Below are 18,161 nucleotides of genomic sequence, written 5' to 3'. Positions count from 1 at the left end.
TAGTATTAATGACCATTGTACACGAATACAACACTAAATGATCAGATCATTTGTCCAACTAATTCTACTAAATATTCAATTTACCTTTAAAAATAATGTTACCGATTTAATTGATTGAACACAAATGATGTAGTACTGATTATTTTATGATTATCTCCATTAATATAAAAATAATAATTAAGTAAATGGAAATACATAACACGTGGTTAATGATCAATTTATTAAAAAAAACCCTAATTAGCTATATATTTGAAAAATATTAGGGTGAGATATAATATATTATTATTAGTGTAAATTAATATTCAGTTTTATATAGTTTGATTTAATAAATAATATAAGAAACTATTAATAATTAATGGTACTCTACATTAGTACGGTATTGAATACTGTATAATGTCTAATTATAATGCTTGTATATATATGGCATGGATTAGAATGTAAATAAAAAAAGAAATAGACATACCAAATCTTCTCTTATTATTATCTTCTTGTATATTTATCACATGTAAAAATTGAATTGTCACGTTTGAATTAGTGGATAATTAATTAGTGTTACAAAGAAAGAAATGTGGTGAAGAAGTGACAAACATATTAATATCATTACATATTTACATTTTCAAGTGGTAAAAACTGGGGGTAGAATTTTAGATCTTTTCCCCTTAACAGGAGTGTTTGTATCAGGAAAAAGACCTTTACAACTATCCTGATCATGATCAACATCCTCAATTTGACCCATTTCAGTTACATAAATGGGATAGGAAACGAGGTGGACTCCATCCATGTCCACTACTTCATCGCCACTGTAAATGTTCCACATTTCCTCCCCAATCCTACGCATTTTCAAAACGCATTCCAAGCTGTGCGGCTCTAATTTAAGGATGTCTTCGTTTGAGCGCCCCGAGCCCACGTGCTCGTACCATAACGATGCACGGAAGGCACGAATGTCTGTCGATCGAGGCTCTTGTTGGTAGCAACCTATGGCGATTTCCGTGTCTCTTTCCCCATCCATCGATCGCTGGTTTATGTTTGCAGAGCCTATGAGGATGTACTCGTCATCCACTGAAAATCAAAACAGAGTTTATTGAATTAAATAATAAGTTCTTTTCACTTCAATTCTAAACTTGTACATAGGATATGTGCAAATTTTGTACACACCTATTCAGAATGCTTTTAATTGAACATTAATTAATTAATATAAGGTATCATATGATAGCTAAAATTAATAATTTAATTAAATTAAATTATTTTCAATATCTGTGGCTAATATTTATTTAACACTGTTATTTGCAAGCATTTATCTTTGGTACAATGTGTAATACTTTTAGGAAAATCTGATTTCAAAAAAATGAAAAAAAAAATAGAGGAAAAACAGTATAAAGTAATTAACTGGTTACTAACTTTGGTTACAATAAAGGTAGGAGTAACTAGTAACCCTAAACTCTTTTCCAACATTTAAAACTTTTAAAGAAATTTTTTCATAAAATATTTTTTAAAAACAAGCCATATATTTCTGTAAACTTTGCCAAAAAAAAAAATCAGAAAAATGAAAATGTGCAAAAATGTGTATTCACATAATTTTAATCATTAGACATTTATGTAATATGATAACAAGATATACAAGTTAATGTATTTATATATACCTATCATGAGCTTGGAGTGAACATACACCATGAACCTCCTATGGTTCTGGGCATTCCAATAATGAGAGCCTCGGTGAGGAGAATAGGGTGGAACATATTCTCCAGCTATTTTGGATTCCCGATTAGCAAGGCAAAAGAAATTCAAGTAATCTCTAGGGTGACTCGAACAACCACTTTCTTCAATAGCTTCTCCAATCAGTTTATACATCATAGTCATAGTTTCTCTAGTCCAATACAAAATATCCTGAACAGACTCACTCTCCGGCACTCCTTCTGGCCACATAGGAATCAAAATATAAACCGCAAATCTCTCCTTTGCTCTAATCTTATTCACCACTTTAAGCGCAATCTCAACTGGAATTAGATTAGTACATCCACTGTCTCTGTTTTTCTCCCACAAATGACACCCTCCAATGAAATATTGATTCTCAATGTATATAAACTTGTCAGCTCTCCTAATAGCTTCCACGTAAGCCTCGTGAATGCTTTGCTCAACGGTCAACTTTTTGAACAATTGGGTTGCTGACACGTGGTCAATTGATCGAAACACTTGAACTTTCCAGTTCCTAGGTCGATGAATATGATCATGATCTGGGGTAGTACTAGTACTATTTGGCGATGAGATATAATTATTGTGGTTGTTATCATAAGTATTGTTAATGAGCTTAGATAATGTACTTGTAGGGACCAATAGTGAAGGGTCCAACTGTTTTGTCCATCTTTGCTCAAAATTGGTTAAGATATCCCAAGCGGCTTCCCCTGTTAGGCAAGCGTGAGAGTCATGCCAAGGCTCTCTTGGGCCACCTTTGTGAAGGTTGGCACCAGCAATGTTTGTTTGGTAGAAATCAAAGCAATGTGACTCGGAATTGAGTGTGCGAAACAGTGAGTGTTGCTCGGTGTCATAGCGGCCGTCGCAGAGGTCTAATCCGCCTATGAAGCTCATAATTTCTCTATCTGTACTTGTGGAATTGGACCTGTTGTCTACTGTGATGGTTTTTTGGTGGTGGGAAAAGAATGTGGGGAACTTGTTGTGTAGTCTTGGACATAATCTGCATACAACTTTGGAGTTTCTGAAGTAAGCCAATGCATCTTCGTCGTGTGTTCTCATTACCCCTTTGTTCTTGATTAGTGGTAAGGAGGTTTCATCGTCCCAAAGCATTACTCTTACTGCTACGCCTTCTTCTGCTTTTCTCTTTAGTAAATCTCCTAGTTGTACCCCTTTCGCGTGTGGAATATCAACTTGATAATCTCTAACCTGCTCATTATTATATTATGTCAACTTTAGATATGATATTGACATAAAACACATCAAATAATATAAGGATATTTTCATTTCTTGTGGTTTTAAAGTACAAATTTATAAAAAAAAAATATAGCTCTTTTTCAAAAAAAAAAAAATTAAATAAATTATTTTATAGAATTTTTGTTTTAAAGAAATTTCATCGATATATTGCTATGTAATGCATCCACAACACCATAATATTGAGTTTCATACATTTTAAATTAAAATACATCAAACCCACTAACTAATATTAAATTTCATCGTAACATGTCATGTAATGTTGGCATATTGGCAGACTAGTATAGTTAGCAATATTCAATAATATAGGCACACGACAACAAATACATATAATTTTTTATAGAACATGCTCAAATGTAAGATTAATTGTCTTAAGTTAGTTGAATTACCAGAACCATTTTAGGATTGAAAGACCAGCCTGCAATGTAAACCAAGTACTTAGCTCCCTCAATGGCTTTGTACACATCTTCCCATAGCTTTCTATGCGTAGTCCCACAAATATCAAGTGGAGGCTGAAAAGTTGAGCAATGGTGAGCATCTTGGTAAAGTGTGACATGGGTATTTGACCGTTGTGGAAAAGAAGCATTCTTTAGCCCTTGAAATTCATCATTACTATGTATTGTTCTTTCCCATGTTGGTTCGTTTTCTGCTGGTTTGAACCACAACAAGAACCTGAGCTTGAGTTCTTGATCCTTAGGCTGCTTCCCATTCTCCAATGAAAGAGGGAAGAACCCATTAATCAAACTAGATTCCTCTAATATTTGATGAGCTTGGACTTGGAACTTTCCCAAGAATGAGCATGAAGTTTCCAAAATCAAGGTAATAGTTGAGCTGGAAGAATGGGCACATAAGATTTGAAAGCTTTGGTTCCAAACGCGCTCGCTTTCTGATGTCGTTTTAGCTACTATTTTGTCGTTTATCTTTATGGTCACATATGCAGGCTTTCCATTTGTAAATACACACTAAAGAACAAAATCCCAGATTAAAAATTTTGTAATTATTTCCCTATGCATATCAAATTTGTACACTATAATATAATATAATATACTTACATTGAAGGGGAAAATTGGAGTGTAAGGTGTGGCATGAAAGATCGTAGCTTCAAGTGTTCCATGAAAAAACTTATGTTTTCCTTCCATTGGTTGCTAGCTATAGAAGAATTAATCAATAGAGACTTTTTGTTTTTGTTTTACTTTTTTTCGATTCAAAGAGAATGTATTTTGGTTTTGGTTGGTATATGCGTTTGAGATTATGAGGAATAAGTGGTCCAACATTATATATTATATAATGAGCTGACTTTGATGATACAACTGAAGAAGTAACATAAAAACTTGGAGCGCAAATATTGAATGAATGTTGTTTGGCCGGTTAGGAAAAACTTGTGAGAGTATGTATAACTAGTCTTAAAGGCAACCTTAGTGATCCAAATAATATTTTGTTAGATTAAACGTCAAGTTGAAGACTTGAAGTTTTTTTGTGTCTTTATTGTTATTATTATCATCACAACTTCTCTATAGCTTGCCCCATAAATGTGGATATTTCTACTAGAATATATAACATATAACCAATCAAATTGTTGAAATAAAAAACTAAATTAATAATTAATAACAAACAGAGGTCATCTGCTAATAAGTAATGGCCAAGGCCAACCCTTTTACTCGTTCGTGGCAGATCATCATTATTAGCAGCTGACTTTGGCATGTTTGATAAGCAAAATATTTAAGAAACGTCAAAGGCTTTACAATATATAGAGAGGAATGGATATACATACATAAATATAGCCACGGAATTAATTATTAATATATTTATATATAAGAAAAACCCTTTTTAATGAAAAAAAATGCGTATTTATTTTAAGGTTCTTAGATCACCTATATTTAGTTCCACAATTAAATATTATCACTTCGCATTCAAACAACATAGTATGTATAATTTTAGAAATTTCATTAATAAGAGATCATGTTTCACTTTTTTGGTCATAATTAACAATAACATGTAGGTCGTTTGGAGTTCTGAATTGGCTAAATAACATCATGTTTTGTTGTTGTTGTTGTTATTAACATGTTCATGTTTTTGGCTTTGTCCATTCAATATTTTGAAGTTAATTAGGCCGACTAAAGGTCATATATGATGTATTATCATATATATCTATATACTCAAATATCACTTTCATCGATCGTTTCGTCTAACAGAAGCAAGTGTTTGTGCATATGATTAAAATTTGGGGTTTTTTCAATATTATACCTAAAATTGATTTTATTTATAAAAATACCTTTAAGAAAATTATTGGCACAAATACCGTTATGCCACGTCAGCATACATACCGAAATTTTAAATAATTACCGAAAATAGAAAAAACTAGAAAATCTCGTTTCAAGAAATTTTCGCTTTTTAAGAGAGCTGAAAAAGGCAACCATTTAGTTGCTTTTAATGTAAATAAGATATCAATTGGTTACTTTTCTATTAAAAAAATTATTTCAGTATTTTACACATATATATATAAATAATAAAATAACTATTTTAATATGTAAGAAATATATATTTTTCTGTCTTCAAAAAAAGACGACTAATATTAAAAGAAACTTTTTTGTTTCATTTTATATTTTTAAGTTATATTATGTTATTTTATTGTTTAAGATATCTTGAGATTACTTTTTTTTTTTAATGTAACTCATATGATGTTTCAGATATTATTCAATTTATTTACAAATTATTTTATAAACCAATTAAAATAGTTTTATAAAAATAAGTTTATTTTTATTTAATCTTGTAATGTCTAAATATAAAAATATTGATGTCCATGTGATTACCTGAAAAGTTTACTGGTTAATAGTAAGTACATTTAATTTTGTTTAAACTTAATGTGTGACTTTTTTTAAAATTGTAACTCATATGATATTTAAGATATTATTTAGTTTATTTATAAGTTATTTTATAAGCCTATCAAAATAATTTTATAAAAAAAAAATTATTTATAATTAAATCTTGTGACATCTAAATATAAAATAAAAAAAAAATACTTTTTAGTAACTTATCAAGTTGTTTGGTACATTAATTTTGTTTAAGTTAAAAGATTAATTACTTAACAAAATATAATAAAAACAAAAATATTAAATTTGATTTCAGTTATCTTTTTATGTGACGTTCAAAAAATATATACTTCCTACATATTGAAAATGATCATCTTAAAAAATTAATTATAATAATATAACTCTTAAAACTCTTAAAAAAAACCAAAAGAGTTATTTGTGAAGAAAAAATAAATTTTTTAAAACTGTTTTTTTTTTTTTTTTTTTGAGATGGATAAATTTTTTAAAACATAAAAGACAAAAAGTGAGAAATGAGTATATAAAGTTAGAAATTTATTTATAAAGTTTTTAAAAAATATAAATAAAATAAAATAAGTGAGATATTTAAATGTCATGTCTTCAAAAAAAAAATAAATAAAGTTGTCATATGTTTGATGTTTGAAAGAAAAAAGTTCAAAAATAAAATAATAAAAAAATAAAAAAAGAGTCTCTAGAGACTCGACTCTCGTCAGTAAAAAAAAAAAAAAAAAAGGCTGACTTTTTATTTAGGTACACACACAGTACCAATTTTGTTAAAATGGTTTCGGTAATGACAACATTTAATTATTGGACGGCATTTAAATAAATATTTTAAAAATTACGTATTGTGATGTAAATAACTCTTAAAATTTTGTAGCATATATATATGCTTCAAAGTGATGTATAAATATTATTAATTATTCTAATATTCTGATTTTACTTTACATACTATTTATTTCAATTAAATATGTCTCTCCCGCAAATACGTTTATTATGTGACACGTCGCCACGTATAGTACTATTGATGACATATCAAGCATTTTTAAATTTCTGAAATCAGATGGACGAAAATTCTTTGATGAATTAATATAGTTGTAGTTATTTCAATCCTTTTTTATTTTTATTTTTGCTAATAAATGCGAGACTTTACGTTCTCTAATTCTACAATTGAACATCGAAATATTAAATTTGTTCAAATTTTTGTTACTCCATATATTTTTTTAAAAAAAAAATTTACTGTTTTAATTTTTGAAACAGTTTTTGTGTTTCTATGTGTGGATTGCTGATTTTAATTTTGATTTAAGTTATTCTATTAGTTGTAATAGGAATTTTTGGAATTCCGTAAAAACACAACAAAAAAAAAAAAACCATTTTAAAATATAAATGAAAGAACCTTAAAAGAAAATGACTAAATTTTTTAATACAATATACACAATACAATATACACAATTATATATATAAATTGTAATTAAAGAGCATGCATCACAGCTCTAAGAATTTCTTTAATTATTTTTTATATTCATCAAGTGATTTATTACTGTGAGTGGTTAATTATACATGTTATTTATTATTTTTTTTAACATTATAAAATAAATGTTATTAAAAAAATTATTGTTTGTTAAACAATAATAATAATAATTTTTGTGAAATAGGTACCTGCTGTTGAAATAAAAATAACAGTATTTTCATATCATATAACCATAAATGTATATAATTTTTTTAAAATATATATATAATTTTGTAAGGGAAGCCCCAATTCCATTGTCCTCCACCTCTAAAAAATTAAATTTGTATTACATTATTTTATTTTATTTTTTTATGGAACAAATTATATTATATATTAATGGATATTGTTTGATACTTATCTAAGCTTTAATGCAATCTTAGTTTTCCCCCCAATTTCTGAAATGGACATGCATAGATTTTGATATTACATGAAAATATTTATATTTAGTTTGTGTAGCTTTTAATAAGATTTATTTGCTTAATGCGAATCATATGTGTGATTTACTATATAAGTATATATAAGATTTTTCTATATAATTTAGATTCTGTATGTCCTAATAAAAATATAAATTGATTTAATTTAATACGCTATCACATAAATTACGGAAAACCAAATTGTATTTTGCCAGAAGTGGATGCAATTGAAAGTTAAATGTCCTAAATTTCTAATCATAGTCAATTTCCTCTTGGTGTTTATTTGTTTTTGTTTTAGTATTTAATTACAAGTACCAATGTATTATCGTTTACCAAATAGAACTAAGAATTCAAGTAATTAGTATTTAGCTAAATTATCTCTTTGATATTGATCTTACTTGGGTGTTGAATTTTCACAACATTTATTTATCTGATTATATATTCACATCGTGTTATTTTACAATCACATATGCTTATTAATTAAACTTATGGAGAAAGCTCTTCAATTTGCTATCAAAAATTTTTGACACCTTAAAATTCGATGTCAGACTTGAAAGACAAGAAAAAAATAATATCCACCAATTATTTTAGGCATAAATGGAGGAAAAATGTTAGAATTTGAGGAATAAGATGAATGAGGTTCCATCCCAAAACCAATTGGCAATGGGAGGGGTAGCCCTTTCATCTTATATATCACAATTTATTTCCACACATTAGCAATGTGGGACTAACTCTTAATACACCCTCCTCACGTTTGGGCCTGGAAAGTGTGGGTATAACGAACGACCTTTAAGAGACCACAGGACCGAACGTGACATTTGAAAGAATCCCACAAGGCCAAATATCAGGAAATGGACCGAACGTGACATTTGAAAGAATCCCACAAGGCCAAATATCAGGAAATTTGTGGGTGTACACGTCGGGAAATTTGTGGATTTTGAAACAGGTCAAAGATCCCAACACTGGAAATTGGCACACATTGGCCGAAAGGTCCCAAATGGAGGTTAAAGGGGAGACAGCGGAAGTATCTGTTTGGACCGGCGGCAGCACTGGCTCACAACGGATCACAAACGGCTTTTTGGACCGGTGGCAATTTGGGCTCACAACGGATCACAAGTGGCTCTGATACCATGTTAGAATTTGAGGAATAAGATGAATGAGGTTCCATCCCAAAACCAATTGCCAATGGGAGGGGTAGCCCTTTCATCTTATATATCACAATTTATTTCCACACATTAGCAATGTGAGACTAACTCTTAATAAAAAAAAAGACAAAAATGTAAGGAGAATTAGAACGAAACAACATAAAATGTTGGAAGACCAATTTTACCCTTTTCTTTTTTTAATTACATTTATTGGGTTTTAAAACCATCACCATTAATTTCTCACCTAAGCTACATTGGCTGTTTTTTTTTTTGATAACTAGCTACTTTGGCTTCTTGAGGGTAGTGGTTCTAATTTTACATTTTAAGTGACACATAATAATCTTTGGAAATTTTTGTAGTAGACTGTTTTGATAGATTATTTTGGCATTTCAGAGAATTTTTATTTATTTGAGATAATTTGTAAATTTTTAAAAAGTTTTGTATAGTTTATAGTACCGAAAATAAAGTTGAAATAATTACTTACCACAAATATAAAAAAGTTGTGCATACAACAATATATATAAATTTTACTTTTACCATTATAAACTACGCTGAATTTTTTAATAAGTTGCAAGTGATCTTAAATAATTATAACATATATAATTATGAAAATTAAATAAACTAAAAAATTCTTTTGTATGTTGAAATAAATAAAAAGTCTACCAAAACACCTCTTTAAAGATTTGTATTGTAGACTTGTCCATAATCTTTTACGAGTTAATTATTCATCTTTATTTTTTTTTATCTTTATTTATTTTTGAAAAGGCTACCCTTTTGTAAAAAGGAAAAAGAAAATGTGGGGAAAGGGGAAAAAAGAAAAAGATCGTTTCATTTTCATTTTTCAAATTTTGGAGAGGGCTCCATTATTTGCTTTAAGCTAATTGCATTGCATTATGAATATATCATATCCACATGCAATGGAACTTCATATGCTTGGAGCTCTCTATTGGAGCAATTTAATTAAGTGCGCTACTCCACCATAAAGAATGTCTTATCCTTACGTGGCATCCATCCAGTGGCTTGGATGTAACTTACACGTTTTCAAATACTCTCCTTATATAATACCTCTCACGTGTGAAGTGTCAACGTAGAGCCATAGAGCCATTTTTAAAGTTTATGCGTGAAATAATAGAAGAATAATGGTTAAAAAGGGAATGACAACTTTTTTCTAGTATCTACCGGCATTACACGTGCCAAGCTGGCCAGACGCGTTGGTTTCCTGCCGTCGCTTTATCAAAGCCTCCCCACAATTCTTAGTGTGGTCTAATCCACACACGAATCTACCTTATCCTTTTGTTTGAGGGTACTTGTATTTGTCCAGGTCTTAAACAGTTAGCAACGACCTTTTATTTTTGATTATTTTCTCTTATACGAACCTAGCTAACCCATAGTTTTGGAGCAAGAAAAGTTGCAAATTGTAATTATAGCACATTTCTGCTCATTAAAATAGATTTTAGGATATGTAAATAGTCATTACATAAATAGAGAAAGAAAGAAGACTTTTCCAGAATGTATAATATGTATTGATTTTATTAGGATAAAGAGAATAAAGATAGAGAGAAAACATGACAAAAGGGACATAGTATGGGTGTTCAAATGTTATGATTGATTAGATCAAATACTCCCAATAACAAATCACCAAACAAAAGCTCTCACTTTGTTTCAAATCATCACTACTAACATGTTAGAAGTTACTCACTTTCACTAAACATAAACAATGAAAAGAAGACAAGTATACACAACCAATTTATACTCACGAGTCTAAAATAATTATATACCATTTTAACATTTTTGCCTTCTTTTTCCAAAAGAAATTCCAAAACTAAATTGACCCAATAATTATTAAATATTACTTTAATTTGCAAACCAAAGTAATCAATACATTGATAAAAACAATCTATTATAAATAAACCCCGCATTGATTGTCACAAAAAAAAGAAATTGATTCATCGATCCCACTTTTATTCTATTCCCTCACAAAAGGGTCAAACCCCCAAACCCAAAACTCATAACACAACACCATGACCAACTACGGCACGATTCCGACCTCATCGTCGCCGTCGGCAAACCTCGAGTACATTTCACGCGCCAAGGACCGAATCAAAGCCGGACTCAGCACGCGCCGCCCATGGAAAATGTTGTACAACTTCCGGTCGTTCGGACTCCCCGCGAGCTTCAAGGATGCGATCGGCCGAGTCCGAACCAACGCCGCTTATTTCCGGATGAACTACGCGATTGTGATCCTGGTAATTCTGTTCCTCAGCCTTCTCTGGCACCCGATCTCGCTCATCGTTTACATCGTCATGGCCGTCGTCTGGCTCTTCTTCTACTTTCTCCGCGACGAGCCGTTGGTGGTCTTGGGACACACCATCGACGACCGCATCGTGCTGGTTGTGCTCGCCGTGCTGACGATCGGAAGCTTGCTATTTACCAACGCCACGACGAACATCCTGGTTTCGGTCCTCGTCGGCGCCGCCGTGGTTGTGGTCCACGCGGCGTTTAGGAAGACAGATGACTTGTTCTTGGATGAGGAAAACACTGGATTGATGACTACTACTGGTGTGGGTGCTGGATCTTCTTCCTCTTAATTCATTCTCTTTTTTCTTATTTTCTTAATCTGTAATTTTTATCCTAGTAATTATTATTATGTATTATTGATTTTTCTTTCTTTCTTTTCTTTTTTTTTTACCTTTAATTACGTACGATTTCCAGGAATTTGATTGGCTGTTATTATGTTTTACCGTTTTCTTCTCTATTTTTTTTAAATAATAATTTTTAAAAGATTGAGGTCTCTAGACTCTACTTAACCCTTTCTTCAATCTCTTGTGGGTAACGTCAGTTGAAAGTTGGTTTAAGTTTGGCATTTTCAACTTAGATAAGGATATTCTCTCAGAAAAAAAAACTATAGATAAGGATATAATATAAAGAGAAAAATAATATATTTTCAAAAAATAATATAGAAAGTGTAAATTAATGTACCATTTTTATGCATTATATTATATGTAAGAAGATGGTAGTTGTTTGCACACCTTCACAAATCACAACAAAATCTGATAATTATTATATATCATATAAATATATATGGAACACTTCTTAATGGGTAATACCCATTGATGGGAACTAAAAAAAACTAATAAGGTAATAATTCAATAACCTTTTTATGGAAAGTTTCTAAAAATTATTTTTGTTTAAAAAAAAAATTATATTTATTTTTTATAAAATTAGAAATAATAATTACAACTAATAATTTGAAAAAAAATTATAAATTATTTTTAAAAATTAATTAAAATTACTACTTTATTATTTTATGAAATTATGAGTTTATTAATAATTTATTATTGTAAAACTAAAAATCATTTACATGTATATTAATGTGTTTTTTTATTAGAAGAATATGAGCTTGATTGTGGAATCCAATTGTCTTAATATTATTCATATTCTTAAAAATAAAACGCTACAATACTTCTTAGTTCTTACTTAGGCTATCATTGTTAGAAAAATATTATTACCATCCAATGATTTTTTTTTTTTTTTGATATTACCCTGAATCATTCTCCTAGAATAACTAATGAGGTGTTGTTTATTATTTATATTTTTAGGATTGGAAGATGATAATCTTGTCTAGGAGTCAAATATAATTTTTTGTGCTGAAATTCTTGTGTTGGCAATTGTCATTATTCAATAATGTTTATGATACTTTTTTCTTCCTTCATTTTTTTTTTGTTAAAATTTTCTTCATTGGTTTTGTTCTTATAGATTTGGTAAGCTCAAGTATTTTTTTTAAAAAATAAAAATATATAAATAATTGTTAATTATTATAAAATAAAAAATATAATAGGTTTAAAAAAAAATCTTATACATTTTATGAGTATTACAGTTTAAGCTTAAAATTATTATTTTTTTATTTTTAGTAATGCAATTTAGAATTCTAGTATGAAGAAATTTTATAAAAAGATAAATATACACTTTTTTTTCTTTTTAATCTTTAAAATGATTTTTATTAAAAAAATAGTTTGTTAATTTTTTTAGTTGTGTTTTATTTTTTAAATAACAATTCTATTTATAAATTTTTTATTTCTATTAATAGTTTTATCTATTTTAGGAATATTGAGAATAACAAAATAGGAAATATTAATTTTTTAATATTTAATTAATGATTATAAATATCAACCATTAGATATTTGATCCAATGGTCAAGAATAAAATACCCATACATGGGTAATACCCATTAAGAGCATACCCAAATATATATATATATATAAAAAGGTGATTATTTAATAGTTATATTTTTATTGTAATCATAATTACATTTTTTTTTAAACTGTAATAGCAGGTTACTAACTGGTAAACTTTTCTTTTTTAGATTTAATTAATTATAATTAACTATTTTCTTAAAATAATTAATTAAATAGACATTCTTTTTTTAGAATTATTTAATTATAATTAATTATTTTTTTTAAAATAGTTAATTAAATATTTAACAAGACCTCTTTTAGCAATTAATATTTATATTTAAATCCTTACTTGAATTATAATAATTAAGCCATTTAATTATAATATTTACAATAAAATTTATTTTTTTTACAAAAAATTAAACTTCTTTTGACACAAATTAAAATTCTCTTCTTATAATAAATTTTCAAATAATTAATTATTTTTAAATGATATTTAATTATTTTGTTACAATTATATGAACTAAGTATGAGGCCTCAAGCTAATCAATCGATAACAAGTGCAGCGATTATTTTTCTAAAAAATCCTTCAACTTATTTCATTTTTTACTTTTTAAATATTTAAATAAAAAATTAAATAATTAAGTGTAATAATTTAAAATTAAGATTACAAGTATAATAAAATTTAAATTATGAAATTATATGTGTATAATTTTAAATTATAAAAAGTTTTGCTATAAAATTTTAAATAATTTAAGTATTAAAAAAATAAATTGCTAAAAGATCCTTATATAGTAATAAATTGTAAAAAATTAATTAATAATTATAATTAATTTAATTTTAAAATATAATTAATCTTAATTAAAGTTTTATAAGGAAATAAATGATTAGGTTACTTTCAGGTTACAAGTTATTTATTATTTATTTTTATTTAATTTCCAAATTAATCACAACCATTTAATAGTAACTTAAAAAAATGTAACCATGATGGTTACAATAAAAATGTAACCATTGAAACCTCTTCCATATATAAATACATAAATAAATAAATTATTTATAAGGAGGCTATAAAGATTTTCGTCAATCAAGTATATTAAAAAAAAACGAAAGAGATTCTCTCAAAAAAAAAATGAAACAGATTGAAGGAAATAAAGAATGTAACACCTTTTTTTAATAAAGAAAAACACACACACACAATTTTAGGTAACTCGTCAATATAATAAAATAATTTGGCAAAATAGTCTCGTATCTTCGAAAAAAGGGGTGCCTCATTTGCAAACAGGTCTTAGTGACTAAGCCCGACTAACTGCTTACTAAAATTACAAGTCTCTGCAAAATTAAAAGACCATGTATAGGGGCTGAGGCTTGGCCGTGAGTGCTTGAAGATCAAGAAAGTTAGTGACCAAATAACGGAGAATTGGATATTTTTCGAAATTTTGCGATGTTGCTGCTTAAAAGCATAAAATCATATTCTTTTATTACAGTAGTGTATGGTCTTATTTATAAGCAGCCATAAAAAATGGAGAAATTACAAACAATTTAGTCTAAACCCTTCCCTAATTAAGTGTAACATAAAAGAAGAATAGCCTAATTACTTGTCTATAGGCGTATGGGAAAGGTGAGTGTGAATATCATACTTATGTTGTTTTAAAAATAAAAAATTATCCTATATACTATTTTTTTTTTAAAATTTACGATTTAAGTTTCTAAGGTGGTTTCTCTGGTAGTTTCTATGTGGGTTTTTAATTGGATTTTGATTGCGATTTAGGTTGCTTTGTTAGTTGCAATAGAAGTTTCTATGTAGAATTCCGTAAAAATTGTTTTACAGTGTAAAAAACCTTGACCTCGACCCCCGAACTTGGACCCAGTTCTTGGACCCCGAACCAGACAGGGCTCAGACTCGGACCCTGACCCGGACACCAGACCCGAACACCGAACCCGTACCCCAGACCCGGACCGCAGACCTAAACCCTACCTAGACCTGGACCCCGGAACCGGACCCCAGACGCGGACCCCGAACCCTGACCCAGCCAAGGACCTTAGACCTAGCCCCCGGTTTGGGATCCGGGTTCGAGTCGGTGTTTGGAGTCCGAGTCTGAGTTCGGGTTTGTGGTCCAGATTTGGGTCCGAGTCTAGGGCCAACTTTGGGTTCGGGTCGAGGTCCAAGTTCGAGTTAGATCTAGGGTAGGATGGGTTCATGTCATGGTATGGTGTAAAATATTAATTTTTTTTTTTAGAAAGAAAAAATTTAAAAATAGTTTTAAAAAATTTGTGTCTAACACTATTAAATTTTTAAAATGACAAAAAACCGTTTTCTATTCTTACTTTTAAAAATACTATCAAAAAAAAACATGTGAGCTTTAAAATGTCGTTTTAATCTATAACGACATGAAACTATTGTCGTTTTGTCGATAACCTTTTGGCTTTGGGACGGGTTGTTAAATGCTCCATTAGGCTGCCGTCTCTTCCGACGCTAAACTGAGAAACCCCTCCGGCAAATCTCTCAGTCAAAGTAAAAAGATCCACCGCCGGTGTAGTTAAACCCTAATTCATGGCTCATCCGCCGTACGACCCCTATTACATCCACTACCAACCACCACAGCCACAACTACACGATAACAGCGGCATCAAAACGCTCTTCGTTTCTGGCCTCCCCGACGATGTCAAGGCCCGCGAGATTCACAATCTTTTCCGTAGAAGACCTGGTTTCGAATCTTGCCAACTCAAGTACACCGGCAGAGGCAACCAGGTCCTCCCCTTTTTTCTTTTTATTGTTTTTTTTTTTTCTTTTCAAGGGATTTTACTTATTGGTTTCCTGGAAAAGAAAGTGCTCCTTTTGATAGGTGAGAAAGGAAGAAAGTATGATAACTCACGTTTTATATTGTGGCAGGTCGTCGCGTTTGCTACCTTTGTCAATCATCAATCAGCAATGGAAGCACTTATTTCGTTGAATGTGAGAACACAAGCTTTATTTGCTTATATAAGTCTGTATCTTTTTGAATGAAAAAATCCCTTCATCTTTGGAAATGACCTTATTTGTTTTCCTAATAATTTGTGTTCAACATTGTAACATTACTCATGTTTAGGTGTCATCTGTTGGTGTTGGTCAGAAATTTGAGCAAAAACAATTTATAGTTAAGATGACAAAAATTTAGGTTTTGATTCGGTGTTAGGAAATTGATTACTTGAACTCTAAGAAACTCATCCAGTGTAGCTGTTTTACCAGGGTATGTATTTGTTATAAAATGTGTATTGTGGCTTGTCTTCTAATGTGAAATCAGGGTGTCAAATTTGATCCTCAAACTGGGTATATTCTGCATATTGAATTGGCTAAAACAAACTCAAGGAGGAAACGCAAACCAGGTATAGACTGTGGCCAGTGGTAAATGTCTGACATTGTAACAAAAAAATTTATTTCTAAATTCAAATCTGGATGCTAAATCAAAGGTGGTTTTGATATTTTGGACAGGTAGCGGAGTGTATGTTGTCATAGACAATAGAAGTAAAAAGGGAGATAATAACCGAGAAAGAGAAACATCTAGTAATGATGGTAATGTGCTGCTTATGTCATATTTCAATGAAAAATTGACTAATTTCTCAATTCTGCTTTGTTTCTTTTTCATTTTCCCAACTTAGCAAATTCTAAGGATGTAATCTTCTACCTTCAGTAAAAAGCCTTTTAATTTCCTTTGTTATTTGTTCTCTTCTTCCATAAACGTTTTGCTTTCTTTAAAATGGTTCTCTACTTGGGAAGCATGCCCACTTTTACCTGTGCTACTCACTTTACATAATGGAACCTTGTTTTTGCATTCAGGAGGCAGTGATTCTGAGGAACCATCTGATGCTGAAAATCAAGATTCAGGCAATAAGGGTGATTCAGTGACCTCAAAAAGGTTGAGAAATCATATTGAAATATCCAATACTCACTAGACTTCCTAATATTTCAAAGAAAGAAAAAGGAACATAGGACATTCCGTAAGTAAATCTTGTGGTTCACTAAATATGTTGCCGTGTCTTATATTAATCATATGTGCAGTGGTGAGACAGTAAATGCTTCTGATAATGCAGTAGCTGCTTCAAATGTAAGCTACATACTCCTTGAACTTGTGATCTCTTGCCAGTTTTCCTTCTCATATTTGGTATCTCCATGAGACTTATATTATGATTCTGATTATGTTCCACATCGATTGTAAAGCAGCAATCAGAAAATACTGTTGAAGGGGGTCAATGTTCCACTCTGTTCATTGCAAATCTTGGTCCAAATTGTACTGAAGATGAACTGAAGAGTGTTTTGTCTAAGTGGGTTCTCATATCTTTTTTTCTTCTGTTATTTTCTCAAGGCTGGCTTGATGCTACAGCTTATTTCCACAATTTCTTCTCCTTAGTCTTTGTCACTTGTGAATATTTTAATTGGAAGTCTTTTTTTTTCACTTTTTTTTTTGCTCTACTTGTTGCGCAGGTATCCTGGGTTCAATATGCTCAAATTGCGTGCCAGAGGTGGAATGCCAGTAGCATTTGCTGATTTTGGGGTACTTGATGATCGACACTGTAGAAAGAGGGGAATCGTAGTTTTCTATATTGTTATATGCAATTTTTAACCTCTTTTTCTGGCAGGGAATTGAACAAGCTAACAAGGCTATGGAGGAACTTCATGGCAGCTCATTACCGTCATCAGACCGTGGCGGCATGCACATAGAGTAAACTTCCTCTTCTCACATCTGCTGTTTATTTTTATTTGTTTTGTCTATTTGAAATGGCCGTCATTTTAATAATTATCTATTCACCTTTTCTCGTTGGCTGTCCAGATATGCAAGGTCTAAAATGAGAAAGAAGTAGAAGAAAGCCGACTGATTAACCTGTTCTGTAAATCTACTTATAATTAGAGCCGAATTGCTAAAGACACTTGTTTATCTGGAAAGCTCTCTCTTAAGTTAACAATGGTCATTCAGATTTATTTATGCACATAAATATTTTTATTTCTTTTTCCTTTTTCTGTTCGGGGAATTAAAAGAGAAGAATGCCTTTCTGCAAGTAAAAAATTACTGGAGTTTATTCGGTTATAAAGGATCAGATCATTTTGGATTACTGTAATTGTAAAGATTAATTGAAACAAGTTCAAACGACATTGCATTACACAATACACAGGAAAACACTTC

At 30.1% G+C, this 18,161-nt stretch overlaps 3 protein-coding genes across 4 annotated transcripts; 2 read left to right on the top strand and 1 right to left on the bottom strand.

The window, feature by feature from the left end:
- Positions 1–480: 480 nt before the first annotated feature.
- On the bottom strand, positions 481–5,118 carry LOC115704685 (phospholipase D alpha 4). The gene is made up of 4 exons (XM_030631884.2): positions 3,993–5,118; positions 3,330–3,902; positions 1,641–2,895; positions 481–1,059 (listed from the first exon to the last, which is right to left on the bottom strand). Exons 1-4 carry the CDS (start codon positions 4,077–4,079, stop codon positions 617–619), a joined length of 2,358 nt encoding a protein of 785 aa, XP_030487744.2. The 5' UTR covers positions 4,080–5,118; the 3' UTR covers positions 481–616.
- A 5,172-nt stretch (positions 5,119–10,290) lies between these two features.
- Positions 10,291–11,635, top strand: LOC115706926 (PRA1 family protein F2-like). The gene has a single exon (XM_030634702.2). It carries the CDS (start codon positions 10,855–10,857, stop codon positions 11,419–11,421), a length of 567 nt encoding a protein of 188 aa, XP_030490562.2. The 5' UTR covers positions 10,291–10,854; the 3' UTR covers positions 11,422–11,635.
- A 3,766-nt stretch (positions 11,636–15,401) lies between these two features.
- LOC115706925 (protein WHI4) lies at positions 15,402–17,991 on the top strand. 2 transcript variants are annotated; one of them, XM_030634701.2, is made up of 10 exons: positions 15,402–15,754; positions 15,896–15,958; positions 16,287–16,368; positions 16,475–16,555; positions 16,820–16,898; positions 17,042–17,087; positions 17,204–17,304; positions 17,465–17,534; positions 17,620–17,702; positions 17,811–17,991. In XM_030634701.2, exons 1-10 carry the CDS (start codon positions 15,557–15,559, stop codon positions 17,839–17,841), a joined length of 834 nt encoding a protein of 277 aa, XP_030490561.2. In that variant the 5' UTR covers positions 15,402–15,556; the 3' UTR covers positions 17,842–17,991. The 2 variants fall into 2 exon arrangements, with proteins under 2 accessions (XP_030490561.2, XP_030490560.2); XM_030634700.2 differs by having other exon boundaries at positions 15,433–15,754; positions 17,201–17,304.
- The last annotated feature ends 170 nt before the right edge of the window (positions 17,992–18,161 follow it).

The sequence above is a fragment of the Cannabis sativa genome, chromosome 1, assembly GCF_029168945.1.
Source record: "Cannabis sativa cultivar Pink pepper isolate KNU-18-1 chromosome 1, ASM2916894v1, whole genome shotgun sequence".
NCBI classification, from domain to species: Eukaryota; Viridiplantae; Streptophyta; class Magnoliopsida; order Rosales; family Cannabaceae; genus Cannabis; species Cannabis sativa.
The sequence above is the reverse complement of the archived record's forward strand: the minus strand, read 5'-3'. Positions and strand labels throughout refer to the sequence as shown.

Coding starts and splice junctions, on each gene's coding strand:
- LOC115706926 (XM_030634702.2), top strand. CDS start 10,855: ATGACCAACTACGGCACGATTCCGACCTCATCGTCGCCGTCGGCAAAC.
- LOC115704685 (XM_030631884.2), bottom strand. CDS start 4,079: ATGGAAGGAAAACATAAGTTTTTTCATGGAACACTTGAAGCTACGATC. Junction 2,896..3,329: donor TCAATCCTAAAATGGTTCTG/GTAATTCAACTA, acceptor AATAATGAGCAG/GTTAGAGATTATCAAGTTGA. Junction 1,060..1,640: donor TCACTCCAAGCTCATGATAG/GTATATATAAAT, acceptor TTTGATTTTCAG/TGGATGACGAGTACATCCTC.
- LOC115706925 (XM_030634700.2), top strand. CDS start 15,557: ATGGCTCATCCGCCGTACGACCCCTATTACATCCACTACCAACCACCA. Junction 16,899..17,041: donor GATTCAGTGACCTCAAAAAG/GTTGAGAAATCA, acceptor TCATATGTGCAG/TGGTGAGACAGTAAATGCTT. Junction 17,305..17,464: donor CTGAAGAGTGTTTTGTCTAA/GTGGGTTCTCAT, acceptor CTTGTTGCGCAG/GTATCCTGGGTTCAATATGC.